The sequence below is a fragment of the Manduca sexta genome, chromosome 3 (assembly GCF_014839805.1).
Source record: "Manduca sexta isolate Smith_Timp_Sample1 chromosome 3, JHU_Msex_v1.0, whole genome shotgun sequence".
NCBI lineage: Eukaryota > Metazoa > Arthropoda > Insecta > Lepidoptera > Sphingidae > Manduca > Manduca sexta.
In genome coordinates, this window is record NC_051117.1 from 8979753 (window position 1) to 8995658 (window position 15906).

The 15906-nt window shown below is 33.4% G+C and overlaps 1 protein-coding gene across 1 annotated transcript; it reads left to right on the forward strand.

The window, feature by feature from the left end:
* Positions 1-20: 20 nt before the first annotated feature.
* On the forward strand, positions 21-15355 carry LOC115449640 (ubiquitin-conjugating enzyme E2 H). Its single transcript, XM_030177506.2, has 5 exons — positions 21-252; positions 5530-5606; positions 7597-7764; positions 9360-9488; positions 10807-15355. Exons 1-5 carry the CDS (start codon positions 200-202, stop codon positions 10977-10979), a joined length of 600 nt encoding a protein of 199 aa, XP_030033366.1. The 5' UTR covers positions 21-199; the 3' UTR covers positions 10980-15355.
* Positions 15356-15906: the final 551 nt, after the last annotated feature.

The window sequence follows — 15906 nt, forward strand, 5'->3', positions numbered from 1 at the left end:
GTAATTTTAAATCTGGCAACATTGTTTCATTACACATCATCTTCGAAATTTTAGTCTATGGTTGTGTCCATTGTTTTTCTACAATGTTATTTTTCTGACTGCTGCTGGTGGACGAGAAATCGGTTTTGGCTGCGTTTCGTGTGAGTTTTTTCTAGTGTTCGTGTTCGATATTGTGATTTATAAGTAATAGATCACGAAGATGTCGTCACCGAGCGCTGGGAAACGTCGCATGGACACAGATGTGATCAAGCTGTATCCTTTTCTTTGTTATCGTGATTACAAAGAAGCTATTGCGTTGAGGGCGACCATGTAAATAACTGGCTGAAGGGCCGTCAGCTGATTGTCACGACCCTTTATAAAATCAATATGGGGTGTGTATATGTCATTATTAACGATAGAAATGGTTTTCCTCAGGCTCAATTATATTAGTGATACACATTTTTGTCATAACGAGACCTTATGCGTGCATTCTTTGTACAGGTCCGTAACGTATCTATATATAACACGTTGATAAACACGTTGGTACGTTACGTTAGCACGGTTCTTCCGCGTCCACTAGAATGTAATATTTCGTAATTCGCTAACTGGGCCACGGTCTCAATTGCGCATTTTTTGTAATGGCCTCACGCACGTTATAGCACTATTCTATTCTGTTAAGCATAATTAAGTGTAATTGCTAGTTTGCTTGTCTATTCTTGCTATACAAATAGGCTGTATGTGTTTGCTCCTTTGTTATCTTTATAAATAATAATGATCAACCATTAATTATTCATTATCACCTTTACTTAAACAATTTATAAATTAAATCGTAAAATAACAAAAACACGTAGGTATATTTACACATATTCGTAATATTATAATTTAAAGTGTTGATAGTAAAATATATCTACCCTCTGAAGTGCAAAGGTATATAATGTAACTTCCCAAGTTCATTGTTCCCTTGGTGATTTGCCAAACATTTGTCTGGACAGATCACAAATATAGTAACTTCCAGATAAACAAATTGTATTACACACTTAGCAATGAAATGAAAGTCATTGTATTAAACCTCATTTAACATACTTGGTAAAAACTATTTTCTCAGTAATTTGAGATTTAAAAACACTTATTAAGTCCACCTTTTAAAATGTACTACACAGGCAAAGGATTTAAAATCATTTTTTTTATGCAGTTTTTAATTACCATAATGTTTTTAAAGCTTCTTTAAAAGATATATATTCATATATTATGCAGTTTAACATTATTTTACAGGCAAATTCTTCCATAATATATCAAATCATTTCATCTTGTGCATATCTTTGTCATCATCTTGTACTATATTTAATAATTTTATAAATGGAGAAGTTTACGAAGATGTTCAAACCACTCCTAGAAATAGTATAAATATAAGTTCTACAAGTCCTGGGTTTGATTGAAATGGATTAATAGTAAGTGTTGTGTTTTCTAACACAATTTCATCAGGATCCCCAGTGACATCGGTCTTGCTAGTTATGAAAACTAAGTCAATAAAAATTAACAATAAATATTTTATCCAGAATTATTTATAATTAAAAAATAATTACAGTCTGGGTCAAATCAAGTAGAAAAAATAGAATTAAGTACCCTAAAAGAGGACAAAAAAATGTAATATTTGTTAGGATTTAACACACACACACAGCACACCTTTATCCCTGAAGAGGTTGGCTAAGGTATAACCAGGGTCTTAACTTTTCTGTGACATGATGTGATAAAGGGTGGGCCTACTTCCATATCGGATGCAAATAGCCTGGGCTGATATTAAGTTTTAAAACCCAATGTCACTGCCTCACCTGGGATTCACACCCAGGACCACACACCATACAATGTCAATAGTATCGCACACGCCATACAACAACGACACCGAGGCAGTGAAGGTTTATCAATATTTATATATTTATTATTTATTGTGTTGATAATTACCTAATATTATCATGACGATCGAATTACGTACAGTAGTTTTCCTCTATTTAAAATGACTAGCATTATATGAGATAAACTTTAGTAACATTCTGGATATGTAATCTACTAATGTAAAATTATTTTTTAATAAAGTTAGCCACCATAGATGCCAGTCTTCTCTGTTTCTGGTAGAGATTAATATATTAGGTGTTATATGGATCACTAAGTGAAGGTTCCAAATGAAAACCTAAGTCAGGTACCTCAACTCTGAGATCATTTTTAGGGTTCCGTACCTCGATGGGAAAAAAAGGAACCCTAATAGAATTACTTTGTTGTCTGTCGGTATGTCAAGACTCTTTTTTTTAAAATAAATTTAGTTCTTACTAATATTACAAATGCGATGTGTCTTTATATAAAAAAAAAAAATTTTTTTTTGTATTCTGTAGAATCTGTACCCATAATCATTATTATTTGGTACGCCCATGAAACTTCAAATGTAAAATATCCTTCCCTATTCTAACAAATAAAACACATATAGCCGATTTCTTTTATTTAAAATTTTCAAACAAACATAGGTAAAAAAAAATCTCTACAAATAATCCTATGCTGTCTGTCTGTATGTTAATATTATAATACACATTCTGCCATTATTCTTTTGACCTTAACCCACACAACGCCGCGACATGCCCCGCATATGTTGCAGAAAGGGTTTGTCGTTTTACATGACGTCAGCTCTCTCAGTAGTTGATACATTTAATGATTATATCAGCCATGTATTATAGTTTACTCCCACTACAAGGCCCAGGCTTCTTCAACTATGCAGAGAGTATGGGTCATAGACCATGTTGGCTTAGTAACTATGTCAGGGGAATCGTATCAAATCTCCCCAAAACTAATTTATAAAGAGGTTGATAATGGCTTTATGGCAAAAAAAAATATATGAAGGTACAAAAACAGGTCACTGGGCTTTTCACTGTCGAAATATCACTTTTGCCACGAAATAATATTTTTTTTTGTAATTCGAGCTAATTTCTTCCTTTCCAAAAGTACACACACATATTTTATCATAAATTCTTCCCCATTGCGTTTAAAAAAAAATAGAGAACAAACTTCCCATCTTAAAACAGTGGCCGTGGCATCTTCGGTATTACTTGAATTTATGACTAATACTATTATTTTTATCTCTAATTATAAATTTATCACGATTTCTCAGCGTGATATTACTTTTTTATGCGGGCAACGTCATGCGTAATCAGTAGTATGTTAATTATGTTTTTTATTCGTGCGATACTATAATATTTTATGCCAGTGTTTTTACATTATTATCGAATTAAAATTGGCGACAATTCTAATAATTTGTTATTAGTGTGAATTTTCTAGATTTTTGTAAAATTTTATATAGATTGGTAACAGAACGTGTTTAAAAGAATGAGTAATATTTATCTTCTCTCTAGTAGAGGCGAGAACATTATCGTTAGAAAAATAATTATTTTTCAAATTTGTTTTCCAATTGGTAACATTTACGTATAATAAAATGTTTGATGTTCTAAAATAATATTTTTCATCCATTCTACTTCGTCATAGATACGATTACCTCTTTAACCTTGCCAGTTAAACTAACTAAACTAACTGTGCAATAATGAAACCTAATACACAAATAGTTCATGTCCTGGCGTTTAGTGTCAAATTATCTAGAAGTTTCTACTAGAATCGTCGCAAAATTCCTAAACAGTCACTCAGTGCTTATCGCAAAAGAACTTCCATTGTCTGGGACTGTGTAGGTATTAGAAACAATAAGAAATATGTTTTTAATTTACTTGTTGATTAAGATTAATTGAAGTGTAGTCAAAACAATATTTAGTTAAAAAGTTATCATTTAGTTCAATAATAAAAAAATAATGATGCTTGTAATTTTTAAACATTAAGAAAAATATTTTTTTTTGTTTTAGTACAATCTCAAAATCGCGATTTTTTTTCTTACGTTGTTCCAAGATGTCTCTGACTTGACTACTTTCCTAGCATAATGGAATGAAAGAAAGAAAGAAAGAAAATATTTATTTGTAATAACAAAATTACATAATAACTAACAAAAAAAAAATACTTCAAATCTATCTGCTCGTCACAAAAGCGACCCCAGCTCAGCACATGCTGATAAAAAAACCAGCGCTGATCTTCAGCTGGGAAGTTTTGTGAATGGCTAATATAGTCTAACAAAGAACCAAAAACTTTTACGAAATTGTTATAAAAAGCCTCAAACGGACAGCCGGGAGTTTCGAGACGATCGATTTGTCTGCGACTTGTCCAATTAGCAGTGTCTATATCGCAGATATTGAAAAGTCGAGCAGAATGAGTCCATGCGAATGTATTCGTAGAAATCACAGCTTATAGCTACGCCGAGTATAGGCTGGGTTTGACTAAGTTCGATATATAGTATAGTATAGAATAAGGTGAGCAGAATAAAATAAAAAAAAATAAAAATAATAATTTGAAAACACATAAAAATTTTTATAATCAAAATTAAAAAAAAAAGAAAAAAACTGCATTGCCCTAACATAAAAATAGTACGCGAATTTGTATTTTCTGATGACCTAAATATTTGGAAATAATTTCTTTCGGAGTTTTCATTGATTTTTTGTCTTACTATTTGTTGTTGCTATCTAAAAAAATATTTATGCCTTTATCTACCGTTATCACTATAGTTTACTAACAATGTTATTGTAATAATGATAACATTCTACTCTTCATTTGATAACAATGAATTCGCCCTCTATTAAATTGTGGGACGAAATTAAATAGGCAAAAACAGATCATGATCTCTTTTAAAATATTCCTTTATAGATATTTATCAAACCAAACAACATAGAGATATGAATAAATAGAATAGACATTAAAACACATTTTCTGCCTTCCTTCACAGAGTTCATGCTATGTAGTTCATAATGACGTCAATATTCACACATTTCAGATTTCGCGTCTAACCAACAACGCATGTCTCAATCGTAATCTTATCATTTATCAGTGCACTACGGTGTCACAACTTCCTATATGCGAAAGTAAATATATGATTTAAGTTTGGACTCAATGCTGTCGGGATTTAAAAGATATGAGTTTCAAATTTTAACAAGTATATGGCTATAACTCTACCATATTTAGGACATGAAAAATTTTAAAGAAATGTTTGCCTTAAATTAAGTTCTTTTTTTGTGAATAGTATAAGTCGCTATTTAGAGGATTGTTTTCCCTAGAAGGCAAAGGGATTATAACACGTATAGCAATGAACACGTGCAATGTTGTAGCTTTTGGTTTGTTTATGGGTTTTGTATGAAAAAGTCATGTGGATGATTAATTTTTATATCTACTGGATAACGTTTTTAATTAATAAATATAATACAGGTACGGATTCAAGAAATCGTTTTGGGGGGACGTGCATTTCGAGTTCAAATGTGTATTTTGGGGTAATCCTTGTTATACCTAGATTAAATAATAAGGTAAAAATAAATATTTATTTTTAATTCTGAATTAAAACTAAAGCAATATTTATTCGTTCTTTGCTGAACAATGCAAATGTTTATATACAGCTGTGTAATTAATTTGCTTAACAAAGCGCAACAGTATCGAAAGTAAACACGAGGTGACGATCTTGGGAGGTCTGAACGAGTTCTGTGTGAAATTCTTCGGTCCCCCTGGAAGTAAGTATATTTTTATCAATATTATTAATATAGTAACAAGTCAAACGCGATCGCAACGGCAAATCAGAGTACACGGGATAAATATAAAAAAAAAATCGTTTGCAGTTACAATCTGCAGCCGCTATGGTTAATTGCAGTTGCCATAGTAATTGGCCATATTTCATACGTTGTATATGGATTTATAAGCCAGTGTTATTCATCGATATATCTAATGCCTGCTTAAATTCAATCGTCAGCTGCATTTTGCCGCTGTGATTACGTTTGTAATGGTATTTTGCGACAAAACTTCTTACGTCGGTGATAATGAAAAAAGTGCACACCTTTTTTACGGGATTTATTTTCAATGCCAGCAATTAACACAACGCTAACTCGATTTTTGGCTAATTTCTGTTAGAATGGAAAATTATTATTTCTTATCATTTATAAGCTTATGAAATATCTTGTTTTTGCTATAAAATGAAGAATTCTTGAATTACACAAAACGCTCATTAAGAAAGCTCTAGTATTATAAAATGATTTCACTTTAAACGTCTCCTCTATTAAGTTTCCATTTTCAAGTAAGCGTAGTGTTAATTGCAGTTGTCGATTTGATGAAACCCCGTACTTGTTAAAAACTATAATTACTGAGTTATTTATTATTGTTCATTACAATATGAGGTGTTTGATGTTCAAATACCATTCGGTCTTAACGGCTGTTTACGAACACTTTAAGCTCTTAGCACTATGCTTGTGTTTGGGGACGGACTTGGATCATGGTAAAGGGTGTAAATTACCTATTTCATAGACCAATATTTGGATAGTCTGTTAAATATCAACCATCTGTATGACGTTTGTAATATGTATAGAGGGTATGCAAATAATATTGTAGGAAGGGAAGTGGACAATAAATATTTCCAACTCCTCCCTATCTTTCTATTTGATTAATTTCGTAGCGGGATAATGACAAATTAGTTTTCCCTGAGACTCGCCGAGCTTCATTGCTCGGTGTCATAAAATGCATGCCACTGCTGATCCTGGCTTACAGGAGCTGTAGTGAAGGGTGTGACGGCTGAAAACTCTCAAATAATATTGTTTTAATTTATAAAATCATAAAACTAGTATTTAATAAAATTAGTTAGTTAGTTGATTGGACGAGTGATAACTTAGTGACATAATTTAATTGTATACTTTTAAATTATAAAATGATTTAATAATTTATTATTACATAATTTCTGATTTTAAAAATGTAGTATTGGTGCTTTTACTGTAGAATTCTTGACTAAATGTATAAACTGTAACACCCTTAAAATAATTGAGATATATATACACTTATATTTATGATTTGTGTTGTCCATTACTTGATGCATGAAACATTTATGTGAGAGTGGCGCTGGCGAGATATTAGCGATTTTGGTAAACAATATTATGATTCATCCAAATAACAATGTATTTTTTATTACTATTAAACCAGATAATGGACGTAAATTATTCGCGAAGTTACAATTATTGTTTTGTTTATCGTATCTCTTGGTTAATAACTAAATTGATGGGTCTACGTACAGTGCTTTTAAGGGTCATCGTGTGGACCGAATGATATTTTCTTGACAGCAATTTAGATTTATTCACCCAAAGTTTATAATTTAACCCCCTTATTGAAGTGTGATATATACGGAGTGAAGCTGTGACAACAAGTCTGTTTCTCAGTGCTGGCGGCATGGCCGCCTTCGCAGTGCGTAGCCATAGGGCTGTTGTGATTGGCTAATATTGTTGTATCTCAGTCCTTAGATAAAAAACGTCTATGAATAAGGGGATGAGTGTTTAAGTTATAGTAAGATTTGATAATGGAAAAGTGGTTATTGCGAACAAAGACAGATATATTGATATTGATATATACATGAGCAACAGAAAACCTTTTTTTATTAAACCGATATACTTTGAAGTATCATTAGACATTTTTTAAGTAACATCATTCATAGACATTTTTTTATAATAAAATGTATTTCGGTTACAGCACCTTACGAAGGCGGTGTGTGGCGCGTGCGAGTGCACTTGCCTGACCACTACCCGTTCAAGTCGCCGTCCATAGGGTTTATGAACAAGGTGTACCACCCCAACATAGACGAGGTCTCTGGCACAGTCTGTCTGGACGTCATCAATCAGGCATGGACCGCGCTATACGGTAAGCCTAAAATTAGACAGGTATAAAATTATTGAAAAATTCAATAAAATTCAGCATATTTTTATTCATGTTCCAGTTAGTCCCCAATCTTCTCTGTAAAGAAAAAGATTAAATATGGATATAGCATGGACTATTCATAATTCAGTTGTTATATATGTAAATATGCAGCTGTTCCTTGACTTTATATATACAGAGGAGATTGGCAATGATGTTTCTTGACTTGAGGAGATTGGGAATGACTGGCCCATGCGTTAAATTAATAATGTTTTTTTTTTGTTAATTTGTCATGAATTTTTTATATATAAATATTTTAAGACATCTTATAGCCTAGAATTAATGACAAATTTAATTTTTACTCGAAACATTGAAAATGACTTATAAAATATGAAATTTTGAACATACATCTTCATATATGAAATGATTTTTTTGTTTTGATACATTAATAATCCCTGAAAAGGAAATGGTGGGTGTATTTTTTATTATCCGTACGCGAGATATCCGCAAGGGTGTTCAATTTTCCGCGATATAACCGCGTCGGAATTCAGTCACGCAATTTTATTATAACCTTATTTGGTGGCTGTTATTCCTTTCTATTTATAACATAATATTAAATATTTTGCTCTAGCAATTTGCCCTATTTAACATAATTATTTTGTACGTGATTTGTAAACGTAAATATATTGAAAATTATAATCTTAAATTGTAAATTCCACTTACGACAGTCTATTATTTCTTTGTTATATATTTTCATTTTGACATTTAATGTAATAACACAAGTAAAGAGTATTTTTAAATTGATTTTTTTTTATATAATAATTTTACACTGCTTAACTTAAATAGTTTTGAAAAGTAAAACAACAACAATTTGATTACAAAAGAAGTTGAAAGCGGGTTCAATGAAAAATAAGACACAAGTTAGTGCTTTAACGGAAATGAATATTAATGTAAAGACATTAATGGCCAAATTCAATAGATTTAAGCGAGGTTTGCAAGAAAACTTTCAGAAATCGACCCCAAGTATTTTTTACCATGTAAACTTGACTTGAAAATTGTGAAATTACCTTCAAGTCGTTTGTGTAAAGAACTATTGAAGTATTATCGTTAGAGTAAACGAATCTGGAAGTTCTTGCTGAATATATTATTATTGCTAGTCTTAACTTTTGCTGGTGGTAGGATACATTTTATATCCGCCCGGATAGCGATCATCGTACACAAGGTGACAAAACCCGGCATAGTGGCCCACAAGTGTGTCGCCTTCCTGAATCAGCACGTGTATATCCAGTTCCAACAGGCCGACATAATTGTGTCGACTGCCGAGCGGCAATAATCTCTCCTCAGTTGACATTCTATTGGACCCCACTCCACTTACCATCAGGTGCAGAGGGATTGTGTGCCTGTATAAAAAAAAGAGTTTAGCATTACATTCTTCATATAATATTTTGACCATATTTTATGATAATTTCTTATGTTTACATGACTAAGACATTAAAATTAAACTATTTTTCGGATTTTATCGCAGTTTAATATATAATAGAAGAAATTTTACATCATATTCTATGATATAAATTTTATCCAGCTTGATATTTGCGTTACAGACCTGTCGAACATATTCGAGTCGTTCCTGCCGCAGCTGCTCACGTATCCGAACCCGATCGACCCGCTGAACGGCGACGCGGCCGCCATGTATCTACACAAGCCCGAGGAGTACAAGAAGAAAGTCTCAGGTGAATATGTCGCTAATTTCTAATATCAATTTACACCAGTTGAATGAAATTACTGGTGGTAGGTCTCTCATACGTGAGAGTCCGCCTGAATAGGTACCACCGCAATGTCTATCTCTGCCGCCAAGCAGCTATAACTACTGGACATAATAAGAATTAACATCTCATGTCTGAGGATGGCGAGCGCAGTAGAATACCAAACAATACTTTGTAATTTAAGGTGTTAGATGCTGTTCTTACTGCTTATGGGCGGTCGTATTGCTCACCATCAGGCGAACGGCAAGGTCGTCTCGTCATTCAAAGCAATAAAAAAAGACGCATAAGTATATTATAGCCATAAAAAACATATATAATAGCCTAAAAATGTGCAGACGTTTACGTTGGAAAAAATACCGTAAGACAGAGTGCGTAGAAAATAAAAGGTTTTATTAATGTATGTATTTCCATATGCCCTTTTTTTGGAGCCCGAAATAAACGGATACATTAAACAGATATGGAACATGTAACACGATATTTAACATGCAAACTTGCACAATCTTGATATTTTGTCTTCAAATATAAAGTAGCGATTAAAGTAGGTCAATATTATTTCGATGCTGAATTTATTCTACCGTCTGTACATTTTGCAAACTTTTTCAAGGCAACACGATCGATGGCTGAAAGTTTTCATTTTCAAGCAATTTTATTCGTTGCGGAGTGATTTTATAACTATCTATCGTGTTACGTAATACGTCAGGAATTATACTTTAAAACGAGACGAGTGGAAGTTGCAACAATAGGTTTCTTATTAATCACTGTCGTGCAGTGGCGAAGGGTGAAAATCTCCGAAAGGGAGCCTCGCACAACATATTGGTAATTTGCATGAATAGGGGCTACAAATCGTTTCAATGACAGTTAGATTTCACCTAAATATTGATAGGAAAGCCGGCAGGAATCGGATTATATGGGCCCTTCGCCACTACTGTTGTAACATACATTTAAACTGTTACGTTCCTAATCAAGCGAGGATTATGTTTGGCATTCTCATTCACTTCAAAGTACACCAATTACATATTAACCAGCTACAAGGTGTCCTCTGTTCAAAATAATCTTCTACAATGATTTCTTGAAGTGGCGTGCATTAAAAGTCTTCATGCAACTTTCACCATGCTGTCCATCTTCAACATTACGTTCTATGTTGACGGGCTCCTTTTTCCGCACTTAGCCTGTAGCAAGACGGGCCGTTGTGCGTGATATGCCAGCTATGTGTCTAGCCAGGCCAACTCCTTCCAGAATCGTCTTCCTTCCAACATTGCAATTACATAAATAATATAAATTGCAGATTACGTCCGAAGATTCGCCACAGAGGAGGCGTTATTGGAAAAAGACGCGATCACAGGAATGGGTGGTGCGTCGGCATCGTCCGGCTCCAAGCCAGCCAACGGCAACAACTCCGATTCTGAATCGTCTATGAGCGACTTCAGCGACGACGAAGCGCAGGACATGGAGTTATAACACAAGGTAAGAAGGTACGCTCGCTCGCTCACTGCCTAGAGTGTGTGATTCTGCGGTCTTTTGTTACGGATACGTGTCACTTCTGGATGTTTTTTATATGGGATTGTTCGAAGCTGTCCTGGTCTGGCCCCATCTATGGTTTTTGAAGAAATCAGGTAATAATTATATTGACATGGGATTGCTCTTCAACCTTATCTCCTGGTCTTTTCATTGGATGTTTTGAGGTATTATGTGTCCAATGTGATAACTTTTGGTGTTGTCGTTATTTTAATCTATAGTCTGTTTGTTCGACCATAATATAGGACTATTTATTCAAAGCATAATCTCTAACTGATCGTAATCTGCAGCCTGTCTAATTACAGTCCATGAGTTATAGTTTATAATTATTAATGTTGAATGTCCCCTTAGATATCCTATTAGGATTTAATAATTATGACCAGGATTTTCTATGTGTCCCAAAAATTCCCTTTGTCTTTTAAATTGAAACTTTTGAATCGAGTTTTATGTTATAACAGTCTTTATATCAAAATAACTATCTAAAGAAGTCCAGGACCGCACTGAAAATACGTGGTCCAAAAGTCCCCATTCTCCCCAGACCAGGTGCAATACCGCATGGTATATTCCAAACACATTTCTCGTGCCTAAGTACTATAAAATAATCCTGTCTATCGTCATTAAATATAATCGTTATATCCTAAATTATATAAATTTTAGAAATGTATAAACGTAACAATCCAGATTTATCGATAGTTTTATCGATAAAGAACATCGACAGTCGACACGGGACCGCGGATATAACAGTTACCTTTCTGTATTCGTACAGACGTCGAGTTTTGCTGCCGTAATTGTTGAAATTATCATTTATGGACCAGACAAATGCCAATAATAGAAATAGTCTTAATGCTCAGAAGCTGATGGCGGCAAACGAGACTTACGCTTTAAAGTTTCATTGGTGTTGCGTTGTTGGAAACGAGTGGGCTAACTGGGGCCCGGACCCCCCTCTGTCGGTTTGAGGGGGGCTTGGTGCCTGCAATGACCTATGGTCTTTGGATATCTCGACATATTTGCATATGGTAGAGATGTCATGCTGATTTAGTCAGGGTAATATTTTTGTCGTCCTCTGTTGTAGCCGTTCTAATTTTAAGTTACGGTATAGAGAATTGAAAAGATTAATTTTAAAAAAAATAGTTACTTTTCATTTTACAACTAAAGAGATTGACAAAATTTTTACTTCAATTTGAAAATTCTTAAAAATAAAAAGAAAAAAAAGCTTACTCGTTTTCAGCATTTGTCGACACACAATGTGAAAATATGATCAATTTAAATTTCGTCTTAAATATAGTTGTTGGTATGTGGAAATGGTGAAATCATTAGATTTGTGTGTGGCTTGTATTTTCGTGAAGCGGCCGATAGATGGCGGTGTATATAATACAATGATTTCCACTATTTTACCTGTACTTTACTGTATACTTTGAATTGAAAATGATTCAATAAGGGATAAAATAGTATAAAATGTAATGGAAAATATGTTAACTTGTCTCCTAACTCATTTTAAGCCTTTAAATGTAGATGTTATGTAATTTACCAGCGGTTATTGTCTTTGTCAAGATATATTAAACTTTAATATCATTACATTAAAGTTTTTTATATCGTGCCGTTATTCCATCGAATTTAATATTACGTTATATGGTCGAATATTGTATGTATTGTTTGTTTCTTGACGTCTGCTGCCATCTGTCGGCCGCACAAACTTTCTCCTACGCTTAAGGATAGCAGCAATACGGTAGATAAAAAAGTGTTCACAATTTAATATGTAATGTCGGGAAAGAAAAAAACATTGTTAGGCTACGGTTTTAATAATAAATGTAACGAACATTTAAAGTTTAGATATTAATCGTTTGTACTGTATCTAAATGTGAATTGGGCGTGTTTTGTTCGTTAAATATCATCACAAAATATTTTTTTGCATGAAAAATAAAAAATCACACCATAAACATCTCAAGAATACTTCAATTAGACTGGCAACACACAATTTAGACAAAACTAGTTTCCTCACACTAACAAAAGCTTTAATAATCATAACACAATTTGAATATCGAACAGCACACGCTCAAGTGTTGAAATGCATAAATAATAATCGTAACGGTGTTTTCGGTTGTTTTCACGATATGCAAGTTGGCAACACACGGGCATGCGAGCGAGCGAGATAGCATTATGTAAATAAATCTGTCCCCATAGCATAAATCCAACTTAATACGAAACGAGAGCCCAGCGTTGGGGCTAAGTCATCGCTATATCTCATAGGTATTTAATGTTTTTTTTAAATATAGTTTTAATTTTTTTCGTGGAAGATGTGTCATGTAAACGCGGCTATATCTCCCTCTGTGACGTGGTTTACGATTGGATAGATTTCTCGGGATGCGTTTAGTAAGTATCGTAGTCAGTGGGCAACATTTGTCACACGATTTGATGCAATCATTTGTCTAATAACGATCATATAAAACATATTTTTGCGTGTATTCCGTCATATAGGATAGCATGCAATAGTAATGTTGTTTGCCTCATTTGGTCTAAAGTTCTATTTCACATTATAATGTTATTTAGAATTATAATCTATAATTTTGTGGCACACTTAACAAATTCTCATTGAAATCTATCCAAACAAGATTATAATATTTCGCACACGGCAACACTGGTGTTTAGATTGTCTATGCCTTCGATGTTACCCGCGCCTTGGAATCACTTGAACAATTTATTACGCAATCTGTGATTAATTTCTTCCTTATTTTTCATATGAAATGTCAATTTGTCATTATGAGGTTGAGAAATTAAATGTAACACCCGTTGTACTTAGTATAATTGCTGTTTGTCGCTTTGTAGGACATTTTTTTGTTAGCACATATATATTTTTATGCTGGAAACACCGCCGCTCTGGGTTACCATGCGAAACAATATTTTGAAATTTTGTTGCCATGTTAAAATAATGTTCGTTCTCGTATAAATGCTTTGTACACGTATAATATTTTGTATCTGGCAATATAGTGAAGGCGGTGTTGCAAGCATTTTCTTCGGTAGTGTTCGCTCACACCAAATAAAATTAGCATTTTTTGTATGAACGATGACTGCGCTGATGTCATGATGATCCTGCCAATCGTTGAGATGATTATTTTGGCGTATTTTGTAATGTTCTTTTTGCCTAGAACGTCATTTGTGTTAACTAAATATGGAAGCAATGTCAATAGTATTGATGAAATTATTCAGATATTTTGAAATGAAAGTATAAGTTTTCTCAAATACAGACGTAAGGTTTAGATTTGGCTCACAGTCGCCCGCGTGAGCCCCTTTTTATAGAAAAATAATCACTTTGGAGGAATTACCTAACAATCCCATTTTAGTGCTCCACCAGGTGTGCAATATTTCACTCTTCTAGCGGCTTAGGCTATGCCTTTAAATTTCTTTGAAGACACTTACATATATGTTAATAACATGTTACTCTAGTTACTCCTTTCTAGGCAATAGTCGAGAAACGTGACGGGGGAATATTCACACGAGACAGCATTGTATTTATTTAGCGTCACGTAAATCTTCGACATCTCTTTATCGCCTCATACATAGATTTTAAATAGCGCTACGATCCGCCTTCAACATTCAATAAACAACAGTAAACTAAATTATTTTACGATCTATATTCGCGTACATATCAAAATTTATTTTTCTAAGCCAAAAAGAACAATACAAAATGAAAGTAACACAATACAGATCTCTAAATGACACGTTGCGAACCTAAAAGTGTTGCAAACGTTAATATTAAGTGTTAGGTTACGTATAGATTTATAACACGAATAAAAATATATTATAGACCGTATGTATCTTTAAAATTATAACTCAAGCCATAATAATATATTTTGGTATAAGGAGATAACATAAAATTATTAGTTTATATAACAAAGTTGGGTCGACAGTTTCTACTATTTGGAAGAATTTGGTAGTTTCCGTTTATTTCGGTGTGTCCACCCAGCTTGTTCGCATCGTAGTGAGTCGCTGTGGTATTTAAGATGTACGGTGTGCAAAGGTTTTTTTATGTGCGTTACGTATTTTTTAACTTATGACTTGAATGGTGAATTTTACTATATAACGTGTGCGTACGTACTAAAATCTTTGCTTACAACAGTGACATCACATTGCATCATATTTTTTACCATTTGACATGATTCTCGTCACGTTGCCTTTCCGATTTTAAATGTTTTATGTCGAATAATAGTGTTGTACCAAAACTACGGATGAGTCGATTATTCGGCTGTACATGTAACCGAATAAAAAGTTATCGATATTTTTATTTCATTACATGTAATAAACTTACGTTATTTTTAAACTAATCTGTCTTTTAATTACCCTGTCCTGTCATAATGTACATACAATAAAAGGATGTAATGGCATAATTGTCATTAAAATTGTTGAGTACCAAAGTCCAAGATAACAGATTACAAAAAAGTAAACTATCTTAGAGCGCCTTCGAATTCGCCGCACGGCGATCGCGCGGCCATGTAAATCAATATAAAAAAGAAAGACGCACTCACACGCTGATTAAACATACTGATTATTTTAAGCCTGCTTGTACAATACTAACAAAAGATCGATTTTGATCGAAATGTTAGCATAGTCAAATATAATCTTTAGGCTCGAAACAAATGCCTTAATAGTTTAGTCAAATTCAAGTATATTACATTTCAGAAAAACTTTTCGTGCAAACTTTCCCACCCTTGCACACACCACTACAACGAACAGTGAACCTCGGCGAGTCTCACGGAATCAAATCTCAGTAATTTATCCCGCAACGAAATTAATCAAATAGAAAGATAGAGAGGAGATGGAAATATTAATTGTCCACTCCCCTCTGTACCAAAGCTAGAGACAAAATAATGAACTA

Coding starts and splice junctions, on each gene's coding strand:
- LOC115449640 (XM_030177506.2), top strand. CDS start 200: ATGTCGTCACCGAGCGCTGGGAAACGTCGCATGGACACAGATGTGATC. Junction 5,607..7,596: donor ATTCTTCGGTCCCCCTGGAA/GTAAGTATATTT, acceptor TTTCGGTTACAG/CACCTTACGAAGGCGGTGTG. Junction 7,765..9,359: donor GGCATGGACCGCGCTATACG/GTAAGCCTAAAA, acceptor TTTGCGTTACAG/ACCTGTCGAACATATTCGAG.